We start from the raw sequence: 21,685 nt of genomic DNA on the forward strand, positions 1-21,685 counted from the left end.
CTTCTTTTCCGCAGTCAGTATATGGTGTTGCCGAAGAATCGCAGTCCCAAAGTCCTGTCCACGTTCCCTCCACAGTGATTAGGAAAACTACAAAAGACGACTTGCGGAAACGGGTAGGCGGCCTGCCTAATACATGAAAATATGCATGTGTGTATTTTTGAGGTTGCAATGGAGAGTGGGTACTTGTTGACGGTATTGGATGGCTGTGCCATGTCATTGAATATGCAAATCACTGCCTAGTCAGATTCAATGTATGTACATTGTGAAGGCATCAAGAAGCAGACACAGACAACTGAGTAAAAACCTGGTTCAGAAAAGTTTATTCAAATAAGAGAAGGTTGGGAAAATGCCCAGCTTGCCCTGTGCTAAGGTGGGATTTCCCTGCATAACTAAAACTAAGGAGAGTCTTTGTCAGGAAGTCAAAAGCGAATATCCGTCTGTGTCCAAAACCTATACTTGCCCTCACATCTACTTGTATATAATGTGTAGAGATGTCAGCATCAAAATGAAAAGTGTTCAAATAAAAGTTCAGAGCTTCTTCCAGTTTGTTATTGTAAAAGAGGTTTTCCGTTCCCCAAAATTCAGGATGGTTCACTTTGTCAAAAAGAGAGGTTCCCTTCCCCATGCTTTCAAGTCTCTCAATGTTCCAAAAACCCATGAAGTTCCTTATGATGCTTCTCAGCCTTCTGGCAGTTTGGCCTTTCATCGGTTTCACCACTGCCACAAAAGTTCAGTTCAATAATACCAAATCACCCAAGTTCCTCATTGATAGTCAAACATAAGCTAATGGGTGAATTATGTGGCGTTTCCTTTAGGTGGGTGTACACGGTCCACCCATCACAGGTCACGCAACTGACACACCTTACTTGCTTCGTCTTCACAGTTACGCTGCCACTGTTTCAGCTTCATAGTGGCAGTGGGTTTTCCTCTTGATCATCTCTCAAGACTTGTTTTGCCACCATTCACTTGTTTTACATTCAGATGTTCCTAAGGTTTTTACCATTGCTTATGCTTTCTGTTTGCACAGTTTTTTATATTCTTCTGGCACTTGCCAATGCTTGCTTTCCTCAATGTGTACAATTCACAGTTCCTTTGTATCAGGGAATATCAGACTTGCTTTCTTTTACTTTGTTATTCAAAAACATAAGGCTTCTTTTCCCTCCATTGAAGCACTTTGCATAATTTGCTCTCAAATTCCCAATCTACCCCCCTGATGGGAATTTCCACCCTGCTCACATGCAGTTGGACACTTTTCAAATGCTTCTTCTCCGTCTGTTCTGACTTGAGTGTCGTGTAGACCGATGAGACCTCCGTCCCCAAGTGACGCACAGGGGAACTAAAGAAACCCGCTGTGCGACCTTTGAGGCCACAGGTGGGAGATGACTTCCCAGATCCACGGAACCTCTGGAACACCGATGCTGCTGTCAAAAAGGAACGAGGTTAAGCACCAGGCAATTACAATACTATTCAGTAAATCAAAGGATCTAAAAGGTCTTACCTATCGGGTGTTCGGAAAACCCAGGGAACCTAGTAGAGGTTCGAGACTCAGATGATGCGGCAGTCCCCAAAATAGTAGGACCATTAGATATCGTGGATGTAGGATCAGCCACCTGTAGGAGTGAAGGCGTGACTTGGATCCCTAGACGGGAAATGGCGTAGGAGTTCAGCGAAGTACCAAGGGATGATCCAAAAGGCAAGTCAGGAAGTAGTCCAAAGTCCGGCAACAGGTAAACAGTTCCAAGCAAAGGTACAAAGGGTGTCCGAAGGAGTCCGAGGTAGAGTTCCGTGATCAAGGTAACAGTGGAGCAGGAGGTAACGCCAAACAGAGTCTGAAGACAGCTGAGAAGCAATGAGTGTTCTGTCTCCCAGACCTTTATACTGTGCGTTTCTGGGTCACGTGACGTCTCTGGGTCACGTGACGTCCACCAAGGTCACGTGAGGAACGCCGCTCTGGGTCACGTGATTGACGTGGAGACGTAACACCGCCCCTTCTGCTATACGCTCTCCAAGGCAGCTGCCAATGCAGAAAGGGTTGCAATCGAGACCGTACCCCATAGCTGGTACGGAGTTTCCGGTCCTTTGGGTTCACCGAATCACTTGAGCCTCGAACCGTGGGAGGAGGTGTTGGGGAAATGTGAGCGGTGTTTTGGTGTGTAGCAGACTGGTGTGCAGAGGATCGCCTAACATAGCCCCTCCCCAATGGCCCACGACCCCGTGGGCAGGACGGATGATCCCTATGGAAGCGGGCCACCAACCGAGGGGCGTCTACATCCAAGACGGAAACCCAAGAACGCTCCTCCGGACCGTAACCCTTCCAATCCACTAGATACTGGAGCCTACCCCTAAACCATCGGGACCCCAAAATGGCCGACACCTCAAAGACATCAGGAGAAGCCAGAGATACCGGCGCAACAGGGGTTTTAAGACGGACAGAGTCGGGACAGGGTTTGAGGAGGGAGACATGGAATACAGGATGGATACGCCAGGAACTAGGAAGCACCAGACGAAACGCCACCGGGTTCACAACCTGAGAGATTACATACGGGCCGACAAAACGAGGCAGCAATTTCCGGCAACCCACTAGGCGAAGGTGACGTGAAGATAACCAGATTTTAGAACCCACCACCAAAGGAGGAGCAGCTAGCCGTTTGCCATCCACACGGGCTTTCATAGACGCTTTTGCTTCAGTGAGATGGACCACAGTACTAGCATGTATCGCAGACAGATCCCTAAGACATGTTGTGGCTGCAGGATTTGACGAAATAGAAGCATCAGGGACCGGCAAGACCTTGGGATGTTGGCCATAGAGGGCGTAGAAAGGCGAACAACCTGTAGCTGAATGAGCCGCGTTGTTGTATGCAAACTCAGCAAGCCGTATAACAACTAACCAAGAGGTCTGGTGTTGCAACATAAGGCAGCAAAGATACTGCTCCATGGATTGATTCGTCCTTTCAGTCTGCCCATCAGTCTCAGGATGATAGGCCGAAGAATACCTGGTATCGATGCCCAACAGTTTAGTCAATGATCTCCAAAAACGAGAGGTGAACTGTGATCCTCGATCGGATATAACGACCGAAGGGAGCCCAAACAACATGAACACGTGTTCAAAGAACAAGTCCGCTAAGGCCGGAGCCGAAGGAATACCCTTACAAGGAACAAAACGGGCCATTTTAGTGAACGTGTCCACCACTACCCAGATCGAGTCAAAACCTTGTGACTTGGGGAGATCGGTCACGAAATCCATAGTCAGTGTATGCCAAGGTCTGGGAGGCACCGGTAGCGGAAGTAGTAACCCAACCGGTCGGCCTCTCCGATGTTTAGCCTGAGCACACACCGCGCACGAATTAACGTAACACTCCACATCGCGCTTCATAGAGGGCCACCAACACCAGCGCTTGAGGAGATCTAAAGTGCGCTCCTGACCGGGGTGGGCATTAAAAGGAGCGTCATGAGACCACTCAAGGGCCAGATTACGAGTGTCAGGTGTGGGAAGAAACAGGCGATCATGCACGAAAGGCAAACCATTAGAGTACACGGGGTCCCATTCTCGCAACTGGTCGGAATGAGCGTTAGTCCAGGATCGGACCGAGTCTAATAGTGGCAATGAGGGCGTACAGAGACAAATTACATGACTCTTTCCAAGAACAGTGTCAGGGAAGGTTGGCAACTCGACCCCACCCGGGGAACGTGACAAGGCGTCTGCTTTACCATGTGAAGTTCCAGGACGATGCATAATACGGAAATCAAAAGAGGAAAAGAAAAGATGCCACCGAACCTGTCTGCAATTAATGCACTTCAACGAAGCCAAATCCTGTAGATTTCGATGATCCGAGTAGACCGTGATCGGATGTTTAGCCCCCAAAAGATGATGGCGCCAAACACGAAAGGCGTCCATGACAGCCAGGAGTTCCTTCTCCGTAACGGTGTAGTGTGTCTCAGTACTGGAGAACTTACGGGAATGGTATGCCACTGGATGTAATTTGCCTGTTGTAGGACATGATTGGGACAATACCGCACCAAGGGCGAAAGAAGAGGCATCCGCCTCAACTATGAATGGGAGGTCAGGATTGGGGTGCTGGAGCACTGGTGCGGTAGTGAAAGCGGTTTTCAAAGCCTCAAAAGCCTCCTGATGTTCCTTCTGCCAACGATAGGGTACCTGAGGACTAGTCAGGGCCGTGAGCGGAGCAACGATGGTGGAGAAGGAGGAAATGAAACGCCTAGAAAAATTGGCAAAGCCCAGAAAGGATTGCAAGGACTTGAGTGTTTGAGGTACTGGCCATTCTAAGACTGCTCTGACCTTGGAATCGTTCATGGATAACTCTCCCGGGGTAATGTGAAATCCCAGAAACTCAACAGATGTTTCATGAAACTGACATTTCTCAGGTTTGGCGAATAAGGAATGTTTTCTGAGATGGGATAGTACTTCTCGGACATGTTTTACATGGTCATCAAGATTACATGAAAAGATCAAGATGTCGTCCAAGTATACAACCATGTAAACATCCAGTATATCCCTGAATATGTCATTCATAAAGCGTTGGAATGTGGCCGGGGCATTACAAAGACCGAAGGGCATGACTAGGTATTCATACAACCCATAACGGGTACAGAAAGCCGTTTTCCACTCATCGCCCTCGCGAACGCGTACTAGATTGTATGCGCCGCGCAAATCAAGCTTGGTGAAAATAGAGGCATGTGATAAGTGGTCCAGAAGGGGCGTGATCAACGGAATGGGATACCTATCCTTCTTTGTGATGGCATTAAGACGTTGATAATCCACACAAGGACGTAAATCCCCCTCTTTCTTCGGTACAAAAAATATAGGGCTTGCAGCTGGTGAAGTAGAGGGGCGGATGTGTCCCAAACTAAGGGCGTTCTGTACATACTCTTTCAATGCTAGTTCCTCCGAGGGAGACAAAGAATAAATCCTGCCCGAAGGAATAGCGGAATCAGGGATTAATTCGATGGGGCAATCATATGGTCTATGTGGAGGTAGTACCTCAGAAGAGCCGCGATCAAAAACTGATTCGAATGCTTGGTACTCAGCTGGAATCCCAGACATCAACCCCCCAACGGTATGAGGAGTCACCACCTCGGACCCCTCAATATCCAGCGTTAGTTGGGCTAGAGCTCCCAAAGCCCGAGAAGGGGTGTCAATTGTTTGATGGGTCGGGAGACAATAGTTCTGACAGATCTCGGATTCGAAGAGTACAGTGCCTGATTGCCAATTAATCAGCGGATTGTGTTCACGTAGCCATGGTATCCCTAATATGATACCGAATTGAGGTGTGGTGATTAAGTCAAAACTTAAGGTCTCTGTGTGAATGTCTTGTATGGTCAACAAGAGAGGTGCAGTTTGGTGTCTAACAGGACCAGAAATTAACGCAGAGCCATCTACGGCTTGAACAGGTTCAGGTCGGGTTTTTACCACTAAAGGTAGATTGAGGGAATGGGCTAAAGCAATGTCTATGTAATTTCCAGTAGCACCTGAATCAATGATGATTGTGACAGTATGCAGAAGGCCTGTAGAGGGGCATAGTGTAGCGTTAACAGAGACGGGTTGAACACGAGCAAAGGCAAGAGGGGTACCCGGAGATAGAGACTGAACACTCGACCTGTTCTCCGGGTCTAAGGTCGAGCTGTCCGAAAAACCTGACTCTTTTTGGGACGTCGAGGACACTCTTTCACAAAATGTCCCGTGGTGCCACAATAGAAGCATGCATTTTCCACTCTTCTACGTTCCCTCTCAGATGTTGTAATAGGGCTACGTAAACCACCCACTTGCATAGGTTCTTCCGCACCGGAAGCAGGAGTACTGGTAGGTGTAGGATGGGAAGAAACCCCCAACTCGGATCTACGTTCCGATCGCCGTGCATCTACTTGCAGTGCGAGATCAACTAGTTCCGGATACTGAGTGGGCATAGAAGGGATTACTGCTAAAGCATCTTTCATTGTGTTACTCAACCCTCTATAAAAGACAACTGCCCGCTTGTTTTCTGGCCATGATGTTTCTGCAACTAACTGATTGAACCGGGTGATGTATTCTATCAAAGTCCTTCTACCCTGAGTTAGTTCTAACAACTCCAAATCCCTAGACTGTGCCTTATGTCGGGTATCAAATACTCGAGACATTTCTAGAACCAACAGATCGAAATCATAAATGACTGGGTTATTATTCTCCAACAGAGGGTTAGCCCAAGCTGCAGCTGTCCCGGCTAAATAGGAAAGGGCAAAGGCGGCTTTAGCAGTGGAAGTAGGAAAGGCCAAAGGTCTGCACAAGAAATGTAACTTGCACTGATTAATGAAGGTCCTGAATTTCTTGGGGTCACCCTGAAAACGTTCAGGAGCGGCCAGGGGGGTAGGGGTTGGGAGTATAACCGGGGTTGGGACTGTAGTATTAGCCAAGGGAGGAGGTGTGGTTGAGGAACTAGCATCTCCGAACTCAGGGTCTGCAGGAAGGGAATGCTGAACACTCTGTATGGAGTCTAACCTTTGGTGGATCACCGTATTTGCGGCGGCCATATCTGCCCTTAATACCGTAATTGCCTGGACTAAAGCAGCTATGGGTTCTTCCGTGGATCCCTGCATGGTCTAACACGACTTTCGGCTTCTCAGTCTGTTCTGACTTGAGTGTCGTGTAGACCGATGAGATCTCTGTCCCCAAGTGACGCACAGGGGAACTAAAGAAAGGCCACAGGTGGGAGATGACTTCCCAGATCCACGGAACCTCTGGAACACCGATGCTGCTGTCAAAAAGGAACGAGGTTAAGCACCAGGCAATTACAATACTATTCAGTAAATCAAAGGATCTAAAAGGTCTTACCTATCGGGTGTTCGGAAAACCCAGGGAACCTAGTAGAGGTCCGAGACTCAGATGATGCGGCAGTCCCCGAAATAGTAGGACCGTTAGATATCGTGGATGTAGGATCAGCCACCTGTAGGAGTGAAGGCGTGACTTGGATCCCTAGACGGGAAATGGCGTAGGAGTTCAGCGAAGTACCAAGGGATGATCCAAAAGGCAAGTCAGGAAGTAGTCCAAAGTCCGGCAACAGGTAAACCGTTCCAAGCAAAGGTACAAAGGGTGTCCGAAGGAGTCCGAGGTAGAGTTCCGTGATCAAGGTAACAGTGGAGCAGGAGGTAACGCCAAACAGAGTCTGAAGACAGCTGAGAAGCAATGAGTGTTCTGTCTCCCAGACCTTTATACTGTGCGTTTCTGGGTCACGTGACGTCTCTGGGTCATGTGACGTCCACCAAGGTCACGTGAGGAACGCCGCTCTGGGTCACGTGATTGACGTGGAGACGTAACACCGCCCCTTCTGCTATACGCTCTCCAAGGCAGCTGCCAATGCAGAAAGGGTTGCAATCGAGACCGTACCCCATAGCTGGTACGGAGTTTCCGGTCCTTTGGGTTCACCGAATCACTTGAGCCTCGAACCGTGGGAGGAGGTGTTGGGGAAATGTGAGCGGTGTTTTGGTGTGTAGCGGACTGGTGTGCAGAGGATCGCCTAACACCGTCCCTTTCCTGGCCTTCTCGATTTCATATAATTCACAGTTTGGTATTCACAAATCCTTCCATTCACTTTTCTTAGCCTTCAGGTTATAGCCTTCAAGTTAGCTTATTGTCAAAAGTCTTTCTTTTAAGCTCGAGCGGCATTCACAGTGCCTAAACGGACCCTTGCTCACTTGTGAGAGATCCAACCTGCACAGAGCACGCGGTTTACCCCGCAGCGTCCCGGAGTCATTCAAACTCCTTAGACTCACCGGGTACTCTGTCTCCGGGTACTGCTCTTCGCGTCGATAGGCTCTCTTGTCTCAGTACCTGATTGGGGTATATTGGGAGAGTGTTTTCTGGAATAATATGATCAAGCTTCATAATACCCTATAAAGGCTTGGGGGGTGTTTAACTCCTTGTGAAAGTGAAATGCGGGTACCATGTCTCACCCAAGGGTGCTTCATCCCGACTCCCCAAGTCTCCTCCACCCAGGTGATCCTCCCACACATATCCACCACCAGGGACAGGATCCGAAAGCGACGGCCTTTCCCTGGCCACCCGAGAGGAGGATACATAGGGAAAAGTGAGGACGCACTCCGACATCTCACAACATACATCTCATTAATATTAATTGTTGAAATCCTGAATGCCCCCAAGGATTGGGCCCTTGATGATAGACAGTGAGTAACCTTCCTACAGAGATATTAATCAGAGTTGCAGCTATTCTTGCAATATTGCTAAAATTCATGACTAAGTTGCGAAGTCATTGGCTGGATTACAGACACTATGCACTTATTCAGCCCAGTGCACAGCCTTCATAGCAGATTCTGTCAACAATGGAAGAGTCTTCCTCACCTGAGTCTTCGCAGCTGGAAGGACCAGGTGATGCTTCCTTCAGTGAAGACGTTCCTTTCTTTCTTGAAGAACGTCTGTCCTCGTAGAGGTACGGTCGTTCTCGAGGAAAAGCCACTAGGCCAGCTGTCCACCCAGCAATGGCACGAGACTCCTTCCCGAAAAAAGGCCAGTCGAAGGGAAAAAGCCCAAGGCGTCAAAGAACCTTTCAATAACTTTGTTTCTTCCTGGGTCACACAGTTGCCAATGTTCCGGTAAGGTGTCCAGAAGTAAGATGGTAAGGCAATGAAATGTCCAAAAGAACAAGGCAGTACAGATCAGCTGAGATGATTCATTGAAGGAACAGCACTGTACACGAAAAGACCCAGGGTACAATGAAAGGTCCAATGGAGACACAACCAGGAAGACAGAAGGATACTAAACACAGCTAGCACGGACAAAGCGGGTTCCAAGGCGACTACAGCAAGTAAAGGTAGCAACAAGGAAAAGCAGATTGCTGGAGGAGAATGAGAGATAGGTTCCAAGTAAGGCACTGCCAAGCAGGAAGGGGGAAGCAAGCGAAAAAGGGATAAAGCAGGAGGCACAATTGAGGAGTGATAATGCAAGGTAGGAGAGAGCAGGCGCAAGGGAGCAAGCAGAAAACAGCGTCTTACCCAAAAAGGGAGAATGCAAGTGGTTGCAACGCACCGGGCAGAAGCTGCAGTGAGATTAAATGAAGAATGGCAGCCGCCATGTTGAAAAGAACTAGACCGGTGATCACGTTCAGAGAAGAACGTGACGGCGTGTTAATGGTGCCAAACACACCATCTCCTCCACATACTCCAGAAGGGACGACCGATGACAGATTATCTTGCACGGGTACAGAACCAAAGGCTACCAATGCATGTGTGGTATCTGTGATGAATCCTGCTGAGTCATCACTGAACCCCAGCCTAAAGTCTCTTCCCATGTGGCCAGCGGAAGGCAGCCGCTGCCTGGTCCTAACCCTGGGGGTGGTATCAGGAGGAAGGATCACACGGGGGGAGATGGCTGTCAGGGGGGAGTGGTTACTCCCTTGGGAGAGATGCAGTATTCATCTTCTTTTGATGATGAGAGGCTTATAATGGGCCAATACCTTATGGCATGCAGTCAGCGTGATACAACCACCCAAAGCGCATGCTGTAAAAGATCCACTAGACAGGATGAGGTTGGTAACTCGGAAGTTCAGGAAGTGAATGTGACATCCTCTAATTCTTATGATCCTGTCTTAAATAGCTGTCCTAACCCCAAGTGTAAAACACAACCCTCGTATATGTCCCCAACCCTGATAACTCAACTGAGACTAACTAAATGTCAGAGGACTAAAGCCTCTATGGACTCCAGGGTCCATAATGCCTGTGTTACTGGGAAGAGGAAGAGGGCCTCAGAGTCAATGAGGATTAAAAGTGCCACTGAATATAATGAGCGGTATAGTTGTTGTAGTGTGAAACACCTGAGCGGGACATTTAAATCCCAGAATACGCTACAGCTGAGAGGAGATGCTGAAGGAGTTTGCTGTGAAAGCAGCAGGAACGCCAGCTGAAGCCGACAAGGGGCGAGAAGGCGTGCAGCATTGCAGAGAGAGCGCATGAGGGAGCGGCGTTGTGGAACCCACATTCACACCCCGCCCACCCCAAATGATACTGTTATTAATATTATTATTTGTGTTTGTTTGTTTATTTATTTGTATAGCGCACCAGACCCAAGGGAATTCGGGCGCGAAGGCAAAAAGAGGATTGTTAAGCTTAGGTTACAGGTTACATATTAAAACATGGAGGTACAGCTACGGTTACAAGGCTCTATGCATATGTAGTCAGAGAATCGCAGATGTATATACAGTAAATTTACAAGTGTGCATGTGTGGCATATAAATAAAGCAAGACAGATATACAAAGTATACATAAGATACCAGGTGTCAGTGGTGGGATGTAGTTCTAATCGCCCATGAGGTTAGGTATCATGTTCTTTTAGCCATTGAATCAGATTAGATCTGAATTGCCGGTAGGGGAGATCTTCCCTTAGAGTAGGGGGAAGAGTGTTCCAATATTGTGCTGCTTTAACAGCGAAGCTACTCCCACCAGATTTAGTGAGTTTGAATCTGGGTACTAACAGGAGGTTGGAGTTAGCTTTTCTTAGGGGGCGAGAGGCTGTTTGTCTGGAGAATCTGTCTATGAGGTATTGCGGGGCTGCGTGGTTAAGACATTTGTGTGTAAGAGATGCTGTTTTAAGGAGGATTTTGTCTTTTGTGGAGAGCCAGTTAGATCTCCTAGGGTCTGATATGTGGGCGTTTTTAGGGAAGTTTAGTGCGGCTCTCAAGGCATTGTTTTGAAGTGTCTGTATTTTGGCAGTGATGTGTTTGTTACTACCTATGTAGAGGGCGTTGCAATAGTCTAGCTTCGATAGGATTAGTGCCCTTGCTAGGGTGATGCAGTCATTAGGTGAAAGGAAAGGTTTGGCTGCTCTAAGTAACTTGCAGGTGTAGGAGGTGGCTGAGGCCATGGCACTCACTTGTTTGCCAAAGGTGAGCGTGGAGTCTATGTAGAAGCTGAGTGTTTTGACTACTTTCGCCACAGTAATGAGTAATGTTAGAGGAGGTGCCTAGAATGAGGAGTTCAGTTTTGTCATCATTCAGGCATAGTCCGTGGGAGGCCATCCATGCCTGGATGATGAGGTAGATTCTATTCACAAAGGCCAAATCCTTTCCATAATCTCCCAGCAACGGGATGAGGATCTGTGTATCATCTGCATAGTTCGTGTAGGTGATACCTAGACCGTCTAGATCATCTAAAAGGTGCTATGTGAAAATGTTGTAGAGGGTAGGAGATACACATGAACCTTGGGGTACGCCGCATGAAATAGGAGCGGGGTCTGCAGCTGCTAGAGGTGAGAAAACTCGCATTGTCCTGTTATTTAGGAAGAACTGGATCCATGTGACTGCTTCATGGGAGAAGCAGGCTGCCGCGACCAGGTGTTTGCAGAGTATTGCATGGTCTACCAGATCGAATGCGGCCCAGAGGTCAAGGAGTAGTAGGAGTGAAGTCGTACTTTTGTCTCTTAGTGTGTCTATTTGTGCCTTGAGGTCTAGGAGTGCAGACTCGGTACCATGCTGTGGTCTGAAGCCTGACTGTCGAACTCCTAGGAGGTGGTTAAGTTCCAGGTGGTGCTGAATTTGTAAATAAGATTTTCAGTAGGAACGGCACAGTGGTTATGGGGCGGTAATTGGTTGGGATGGAGGGGTCCAGAGTTTGCTTTTTGAGGAGGGGGAGGGCCCAGGACTGTTTCAGGTTGCTAGGTATGGTACCTGATGTGAAAGAGGCATTTATAGGTTTAGTAATGAAGGGTGAGAGTTCACGGGCAGCATCTTGTATGATTTGGGCTGGACATGGGTCGCCCTGGCAGTTAGAGGGTTTGAGAGTGAGGATGACTTTCTCGACTTCTTTGGTGGAGACTTTGTGAAAGTAGAAGGGAGGGTTGTCCCTTTATATTAGCCATATAAAGTCATTAACCATGTTATCTGTGCAGGACATAACAAGATGGTCAAAACATTACATACGTATTATAATGCCAATTTTGTTTCCTACCATTGCACTGTGCCATCACATTCTGCAGAAAAAATAAATGTTACCATTACCCTTCTGAGTTATATTTATACCATGTTTTTGAAAGCGTGTGCCTTAATAATCAGACATTAAGAATAATGTAGTGCCAGCGTGATTTATAAATCAGTGGGTAAGATAGCATGATGGCATGATGGAAAGGACAAACAAAGCAATCCAGCCATCTCCTGCAAACATTAGGAAGCAGAGGGGGCGGAGGCAGTGGCCATCTTGTATTGCACCAAAACTGGATATACTACTCCAACCGAATCTAGGTTAAGCTATTCAGCCACTTAGGCAGCTCTGTGGGTAACTGCACCTGATGCAGAAAGGTGTACCTCAGGGTGCCATTTTCTAATCCCCTATGGTTGACGAGGCCTTTTTAAGATACCATTAGTACCTGCAATCAAATGCTAGAGACAATTCCATGTGACTTGGGAGCTATACAAATATTTGCTTTATTATTTCACTTTTGTGAATTATCATTTTTATTACTGTTGTTATTGAGTGAGGGTCCACGCTTCAAAGGTATCGCTTTCTACAGTGTCTACTAAACCCCAGTTGTTTTGATCGTGTAACATTTAAATGTATTATCTTCTTAATGATTTGTTTTTTGTCCAGCGCCGCATGCACCCCGCCTGTCACCCAAGTTAATATTCATCTCTGTAGATTTAAATTCAATGTGTTCTGCTGAGAGACTAGGCCAAAGGAGAAGTGGGGGTCGTGGAAGATGGCGCGCGTGCATGTCGGATTATCTGGTGTGCATATACAAAAGTGCAATGCACAGGGTTCTTTTGACATTTAAATGCCACCCTCTCTCAGTGGAAAATAGTATGCCCTCGTGCTGCTGTGCTAATGTTTTGTTTCTCTCCCTTTCCCATCTCTCCAGATAACCTTCCTGAATGTACAGATAGACCGACATTGTTTGAAAATGTCAAAAGTAGCTGATAGGTAAGCGTGTACCTCTTCTATTTCCATGATGTGCTTTCAGGATCAAGGGGTTGCTGGGGTTGGAATCCTCTTACTGTGTGGAGTGCCCTCTGGTAAACAGAAAGTGATGTAGAAGGCTAGCTGACAGAAGACTCAGCCATTCGAGCAGAGTGTTTGCGCCAGGCGGCCATTTTGTATGCATTACTTGTCCAATTGTTGCTTGAAGGGCCTGAATTGCTCCCCATAGTTGTGGCTCCTAACTACTAACAGTGACAGGACCTAAAATGGATGTCATCGCTATTCACCGTTTGAAACTGTCCAACTACAACTAGAGTTATTTATTGTAGTCATTTGTTTTCTTTGCAAATGGCTTCCATTTGCTTAAAGGTCACTTCAGTGCACTTCGAAGGCGTGTTTGGGAGGGTCGGGAGCGGATAGTATGAGCGAAAGTCAGCATGGCAGAGGAAAAGGCAAAGGGCTTCACTGGCGGTATTTGTGTGCCGTAGAGACAGGTTTCATGTGCAGAGGTGGACTGGCCTACAGGGAACTCTGGGAAAGAGGTTGGGCTTGCTCACACTGTGTAAACACATTTCCTCTTTTGGTACCTAGTCCACCCAGGGGCACCACCAAGCGTTGGCCAAGGGGGGACACAGCCACCCTAATAAAAACGCTGCCCCTCCACCCCCACCGGACCATTCAGTTATGTGTGTTTGTTTTGGTGTGCCACCCCAAGATTTCCAGTGTGGCCATCCCTATGAAAAATGTCTGGGGGCGCCTCTGAGTCCACCCCGGTACATATTAATAATTAAAGAAAGTACTCATTGTGCGGTGGGACCTTTGATGGGATAGCCTTCTTGCAAGAGACTGACTGGTGTCTTTGGGGTGAATATGGTGGAACTGATGGGGGACTGCTGCTAATGAGCTCATGCGCCACCAGGACTTGAGAGCCTAGTGGCAATGGTTCAACTAGGCCACACATAATTCTGAAAAGGGGTGGCCTTACACCTCTCAGAAACTTTAGAGTGTATAGCCCTGCAACTAGAGCGATCTACTGCCCAGATCCTGTGTGTCTGACCTTGCAGACGGTGTGGACGGAGGCCGGTGGGTGACTTATAAATAAGTGTTGAAGGTCCCAGTCATTAGATGTTCCCAGTCCATGGATTTGTGTTCTAGGAGCCCCTCATAGGAAGGCTGATAGCAGCCTGGTTCTTAAGGGGTATGCCTCTGATGGTGCATCAGAAGATCAGCAGTAGTAGGCAGCCTACAGCCGGACCTGTACATGGGGCAATAAGCAAGGCTAGAAGGAATGTAAAGAGGAGTGAGTGGTCATCCTCTAGTGAAGCTGGGGATTGACTAGAGTCTAAAGATCACTCCAATGAGTTAGACTCTGTACAGCCAGCTTGTGACCCCCCAACTGTCCCCCAAACCTCTGGCCCAGGGACTAGTGGCTGCAGATACAAGAAAGCAGGTTGTGGCAAACTCTGGTTTTGGAACCAAATGGCTCTGCACAGACAATTAGTGCACTAATCTTGAGCCGGCATCGGTTCCCCTAATCCAGTTTGATCGGATCCAGGAGCTTAAGCTCGAACACGGCTTGAGCAGCTTTATCGTGTTAGTTGAAGAAGGGTTCTGTGAGTCCAGTGCCAGATCTGCCTGTCTGATATGCCCATAGGCCAACCAAGGCACGTCTGCAGTCTGATCGAGCAAGCTCCATGCTAAAAGACGCAAAAGATAGGGTGGCTCATCCATGCTCGAGAGGTTAGCTCAGGAGCAACGTGCTCGCCTTGGAAGCAAGACGACACGGAGCAACACAGGTTCGATCCCCGGGTCCACGCTTAGAAACCTCCGAAGCGTGTTATAAATAACCTATCACATATCATGCGGTCAAGGTTTATTACTAGAGGCCTAGTTGGAATTTTGGGAAGACATTGGAGGTTGATTCGAAGGATGCAAAATATAATAACGACACCAAACTCCAAGTCTTGTGCAATCAGCTGAGAGGCGAAACTCTGTGTATTCTGGTCTTCCAGTCGCCCTTCTTCAGGGCCTACTAAAGAAGTTGTACACTTTGCAGCTATATAATTCATCGGAAGTGCTTCCTAATGCGTTCTCTGTAGAGTGGCCCCAGGCCCAGAATCCTTCTGGTGAAATGGTAGGTGGCAATGTGTGGAAGCATGGAACCTGACAAGCAGGGCACTGGCCCCAGAGTGACCAAGCAAGCCATTGGATGAGCAGGGAGAGAAGAGAGAGCCTAAGACAAGAAATCAGACCCAGAGGAGACAGTGGAGAAAGAAGCTCATTGGATAAGCAGGGTATGAGGAACGCAGGCATTGGACTTGCAGAAGAGGATGAATTAGGAAATTAAATGTTTAGGCGGGGGAGGGGGTATACATCAGTTTCATGGGAGAATCATGTAAGTAGCAAGCTGTAGGTGCACACCGCATGCGTAGTATTAGGCCGGTGTGCTTTGAAACAGCGTATCATGATCATGCACAGAATAAGGCGTGTGTGCTTTGGACCGGCATATCATGATCATGCATAGAATAAGGCGCGTGTGCTTTGGACCGGCGTATCATGATCATGCATAGAATAAGGCGCGTGTGGTTTGGACCGGCGTATCATGATCATGCATAGAATAAGGCGCGTGTGGTTTGGACCGGCGTATCATGATCATGCATAGAATAAGGCGCGTGTGCTTTGGACCGGCGTATCATGATCATGCATAGAATAAGGCGCGTGTGCTTTGGACCGGCGTATCATGATCATGCATAGAATAAGGCGCGTGTGGTTTGGACCGGCGTATCATGATCATGCATAGAATAAGGCGCGTGTGGTTTGGACCGGCGTATCATGATCATGCATAGAATAAGGCGCGTGTGCTTTGGACCGGCATATCATGATCATGCATAGAATAAGGCGCGTGTGCTTTGGACCGGCGTATCATGATCATGCATAGAATAAGGCGCGTGTGCTTTGGACCGGCATATCATGATCATGCATAGAATAAGGCGCGTGTGGTTTGGACCGGCGTATCATGATCATGCATAGAATAAGGCGCGTGTGGTTTGGACCGGCGCATCATGATCATGCATAGAATAAGGCGCGTGTGGTTTGGACCGGCGTATCATGATCATGCATAGAATAAGGCGCGTGTGGTTTGGACCGGCGTATCATATTTTGATTTGATTTGGGGTTTGTAATGCGCGTATCCCAAAGGAACCAAGCAGCAAGCCACATCTAGGCGCAGATTTTATTAATAATGCAGGGAACACGATAACAGCTACTCAGTTGCAATTTACCCGAATAAATATGTTTTAAGCTGTTTCCTAAACATAGCTAAAGATAGATTTTTCCGTAGATGGAACGGAAGAGAGTTCCAGGCCCGAGGGTCGGTCACTGAGAACCTTCTGTCCCCCAACAAACAGATTTAGAAGGAGGGACTCCCAGATGGTCTTGATTCATGGACCGTAATGACCGTGTGGGGTTATAGGTCTTGATCTTTGAGATTAAGTATGGAGGGGCTAGGCCACGCATACATCTAAAAACAAGGAACAACAGCGTAAACGGAATCCGCCGATGGACCGGCAGCCAGTGAAGTTTCCTACGAACTATCATGATTGTGCGTAGCATCAGGCGAGTGGGCTTTCAATATGCTGGGACTAGCAGTCTGCGGCAGATGTTCGAGGCCGCAGCAGCCATCTCTGCACAACAGCCCTCAAAGTGGGCACTCATTTCTCAATGATGTGCAGGAGGGCCGCTGAATTGCAATCAAGACCAGTGTGTAAAAGACTGAGGGCCTCATTACACGGAAGGCGGTATGGGTTTACCGGTACCGGTAAGGGTACCGGTACCGGTAAACCCTTACCGCCTTACTACGAGGTCCCTTTGCGGGTCCTCCCTTAACGCCTGGTTTTTACAGGCGTTAAGTACGGGAACCGCAAAGGGACCTTGGCGCTAATTACGGTACCGCAATTTGCGGTACCGTAATTAGCACCTTCACCATTAACATGGAGCCCTATGGGGCTGACTGGCAATGGTGAAGGGGCAATGGTGGATGGTGGAATTAGCGCCCCCACACACCTTGGAATATGGCGCTAATTCCGCCATCCACTAAGGCGGACCCGGTAAGGTGTTTTGACGTTTTGACGCGGACCCGGTAAGGTACCGGCGGCAGCCATGGCGCTAATAGCGCCATGGCTTACCGTCTTCCGTTTAATGAGGCCCTGAGTGTCTATAGACAAGTGTGAGTTCACCGATCAAGTCCTGACCGGTGCAGTCGATTTTGGCAGAAAGCCTTCATTGCAGGGAAATGTATGCTGGGTCTGTGTGGAGATGGGCTGCACTAGGCAGCCATGCCAGGGTGCCAGGCATATGCACATCAAACTGAAAGGCAGGCGTCCCTACCCTCAGACTCAGGGAACACTAGTTACAGAACCTGCAACTCTGAAGGCTTTAATCAAAATGACAATTATTTTAATCAATATAATGAGAAATGGAAATTATTTTAACATCACAAGCACATTTATTTCATACAAAAGGGACAGGGAAGAAATTACAATCTAACAATAATCTAAATAAAAAAACAAAAAATTCATGCACTAATTAACAATCCATGAAACACACCACAACATACATGCCAGAAACCGCACGTTAAATGCAACCATCAAAGGAACAGAATGAGGAGGAAAACTCCACCACATGGCCTAAACAAAAGAGATGACTAATAATTTAATATTGAAAAACTATGTGTGGGATCCCATTTTCATCGCAGACACCTATGGAGCAACATTAATACATTCTATCGAAGGTGGTGTCTCGCGAGTCAATTATTTCTATTTCTAGGACTAATGCTGAGGGGATGGGTTAGTTGAAGCAAACATGTGAAAATAGCATATTTTATTAATTCATAAATATCAAAATATAATCCAAAGACATATACACATTAAACAAAACAAGAATAAAAAAATATCAAATTATGTACATCATGCAAAAACATGCATCAAGAAGTGCAAATATGCATAAAGTGCAAAAAAACAACTCATGTTTTTACCATCAACTCTTCAGCATTCTCTGTTGTGGAACATTGAATACTACAATGTGTTTCTTTTATTGCACACAACACTGTTCTTAATTATTTTACCACAGTTTTTAAAAGAAACTCATGTCTTTTGCACTCCTAAACAAATTGTACGAAAACGGCTCATTCTTAACAGTCGGCAAACGACTGTTAAGAATGAGCCTGTTTTGTAAAGAGAATGTTGAAGAGTTCATAGTAATAGCTGTAGTCGTTTTTTGCACTTCATGCATATTTGCACTTCTTGATGAATGACTTTGCACAACATCTGTGTAAATGATGTACATAATTTAATAATGTTTTAATTCTGGTTTTGTCTGATGTGTATGTATCATTGAATTGTATTTTGATATTTATGAATTAATAAAAGATGCTATTTTCACATGTTTGCTTGAACTAATTATTTCATATTTGCCTCTTCAGGCCACTCCAGAGACCACCGACCGGTTTCGACGTTACATGGGATTTATCAACGTCTTCAACAGGGATACACAAACTACCTAACAAAAACATATATACATGAAATTACAAAGAGCCAAATATTCACTATGTGTCTCTAGGAACAAATCAGCAAATACTCACTAGCAAGAGTCCGCTTTTACTGCACCACATAGAGCTTGGCCACAAAGTAGAACATCTTGCATGGTTTTGTGTTGAGAAAATCAGTGGATCCAGAAATAACAGGAGAGCAAGAAAATTGGCCTACAAGCAACAACTATGCATCTGTAATCTCAAAACCAGTTTCTATAATAGTCACCTATTTAGTGCATCCACTCCAGGCAAGCATATTTCTCCTCCTGCCTTTCACTGAAGAGGAAGACGTGAGCCTCCTCTGCTCTCTGGGGGCCGGAGACTCCCATAAGATCCTTAATTTTTGGCGTTGCAATAAAGTACAGATATTATCCCGAAGGAGAGTTCAGAAAGACGCTATACATGAAGAATATCACCTACTTCATTGTTCTCTCATCTGAATTCTGGAAGGCTTCACAAAAGGCTCCTTATATCCTATTATATTAGTTTGGTGAATTAATTTTATGCGGAACTCTTCTAAACCATTAGGGCACTTCATTAATTGTCAGAGTGCTGACCTCCAAGAATTCACAGATGTATGTTCACAAACGTTATTTCAATTAGGAATCCAGCAATGATCGAGTGGGGAGGGGGCGCAACGACAAATACGACAAATGGGAAAAGCAGTCCCTCAATATCTGGCCCAAAGGTAAAGGTCATTAATTCACCTGATCTTCCAGGGTAAATAACTTCTCCACCCTGAGCTTCATTCAGAACAAGAAGTACAATACAAGGGTCAGAGGTTAAGGTCGGAGGTTAGGGTCTGATAGAGGGCAGGCGGCAGAGCTCTTGAAGGCAACCCATGCCAGTGCAGTCTTTCAATATGATAAACCCCAGTACGGTAAGGGTACTGGAAAGAGGTCTTACAATGCCACGTATCAGGGTCTATCGCCATTATTGTCTACGAGAAATGGCTTGAAAGCGAGTTTAGCTAACAAGTTCAATGTATACTTCAGACATGTGGTCTGCATGCACCTCACAAACACGAAAGCCAAGCGGGCCAATTCTGCCCCACACGCTTTCTGAAGTTGATAAATTGAGGACAATTACATCGGGTAATAACAACTTGAATTGTAGGGTCTAGAAGCGGGCAGGTTTCTGGCATGAAGCACTTAAAAAGAAAGTGATAATGTTAGCAAAATATTAAATACATCTTTGACCAATTACCTTAAAATAATTTCATTGAATCCTCTCTGCGCGAAAATTGAAAACAGATCATTTGTGATTGTTTGATCGTGCCAGCAATAGATTTCAGTTTGTTCTCTGACACGTCTGTCGTATCATAACTCCCTGTACCTTGACAGCTGTTTATCCTCTTCAGCGCCATTAATTGGAGCAGCGGAATCCTTTTGTAGACTTTCCTTTCTGGAGTAAAGTTGATCCCTCTTTATTTAATGAATATTGGATACAATGGCAGGTTCCTTCCCCACTTTTACTAAGTCTTCACGCTCTATCTTGCATCAAATCTCACCTCAACTTTGCAGCATATCTCTCACAATTCTTCCTTCACAATATCTCAATGTACACATTCTGCCAACACGTATTTTGCACTAGACGTGCTTCATCAAGGCAAGCCAGTTATCTGAAAGTTATAGATATATAATAGAAGAAGAGCTCATGAAAGGTTTGTCGTAATGCGTCACCAAAGATGGCTGACAAATGAACCTTGAGAAGTTCTCCCTTTCTTCTCCCACTAGTCTGTGGTCTGTCACAGCTGTTAGCCACGCCGGTCAACAGGCTTTAGACACTAGCCACGCGAGAGAGGAACAAGAGTACTTATCAAACTTTATCTCCCAACCAAGTTTAGGGACATATTATAACAAACTTTTCATGAACTATTTAGCACATTTATCAGTGCTTATAAACAAATCTGGATTCCATACTCCTTGGTTGTTTTGTAACTCTCCTTTCAATTTACAGTGAAAATGAAGACAAGAATTAGGGCAGCAATATCTTGGTGGAGTACAAACGGTGCTGAGGCAATTAAAGAGAGGGAGAAAAAGATGAAAATGTAATATATACGAGGATTTCTTAGACTATAAAAAAATAAAGGCCATGATATGACTACGTTTGTATATTAGTTTAAAATAATTCCAATATAAACAAAATGTAAACCAAAAAAGCAAATGCTAAAGCAGAAAAGAAAATAAGGGTTTAAAGGGAAGGTTGCCCTGAATATGTGGAGAAATTAATTAGAAACTTTATCTGAAAGAAGTATGCAATAAATGTAAACATTTGTCCGATCGAGATAGAAAATTAAATTGTGGCTCTGCAGGATCAAGTGGAACTAAGTTATGGCTTAGAAAGTAAGGCCAATCTGTTGGGAATATATTTAAGATCTACAAGTGATCAAAAATAAGAATCGTAACTGATGTGGAGGCGGAGTTAGGCAACTATGGCATGGTGGGAACGCTGTTTATAGACATCGAAAAGGCCTAGTACACGGTGTGGGGAGCTGGATTACTGTACAAACCCGGGCAAGTCAATTGGAAATTGTTTTGGTAGATTAGGGATTTCTTACAGTGAAGGAAATGTCCCCAGAATTCAAAGTGGAAATTAGAAGTTTGCAGGGAAGTATTGTTACCGCTATGCTCGTTGATGTTATGATAAATGATTGAATACATGAGATAGGTAGGAGGATGTGTAAAGTCAGACTTTTGGCTGAGGATCAAGTATTCCAGTAGAAAAGTAAACCACAAAAGATGCATCACACCCAGAAGGCACTGAAAGATGCTATAACTAGAAGGCAAACATGGGCCTGGCCAGGGGGTCTTAAACTACCAGCAAGTAAAACCAAAGTAATGTTCTTTAGACAGAAAAAGAAGGTGGAAGAACTGCTTTTGCAACTGAATTAGTAGCAGATGAAGGCGAAATCGTCTAAATACTTAGGAATATCGCTAGATTCCAAAACTATCATGGAACACGCGGATAGAGAAAATGGCGAGCAAATCTAAAATGCGATTGGACCTGTTGGCGGATTGGAATGCGCTTCTTATGCTATTCCATCTGCATCCAGGAGGCAGGCAGTCTCTCCTCTGCGTAGGTTTCTGGAATTCATGTATTGGTGGATATCCCAGAGAGGAGTGAGTCAGTGACACTCCTTCTTCCTCTGGTCTACCGGCATCCCTGGGTACAGGTGGATACCATCCACAG

The 21,685-nt window shown here is 46.1% G+C and overlaps 1 protein-coding gene across 4 annotated transcripts in view; it reads left to right on the top strand.

The window, feature by feature from the left end:
- RGS6 (regulator of G protein signaling 6) overlaps positions 1-21,685 on the top strand; it is a 1,543,034-nt gene that overhangs the window by 1,234,548 nt on the left and 286,801 nt on the right. For all 4 annotated transcript variants that reach the window (XM_069638605.1, XM_069638608.1, XM_069638607.1 and 1 more), the window contains 2 exons: positions 15-113; positions 12,848-12,909. In XM_069638605.1, coding sequence (XP_069494706.1) covers positions 15-113; positions 12,848-12,909 — 161 coding nt within the window. The remainder of the gene's footprint in view (positions 1-14; positions 114-12,847; positions 12,910-21,685) is intronic.

This window comes from Ambystoma mexicanum, chromosome 14 (genome assembly GCF_040938575.1).
Source record: "Ambystoma mexicanum isolate Mex_15411 chromosome 14, UKY_AmexF1_1, whole genome shotgun sequence".
In the NCBI taxonomy this organism is placed as follows: Eukaryota; Metazoa; Chordata; class Amphibia; order Caudata; family Ambystomatidae; genus Ambystoma; species Ambystoma mexicanum.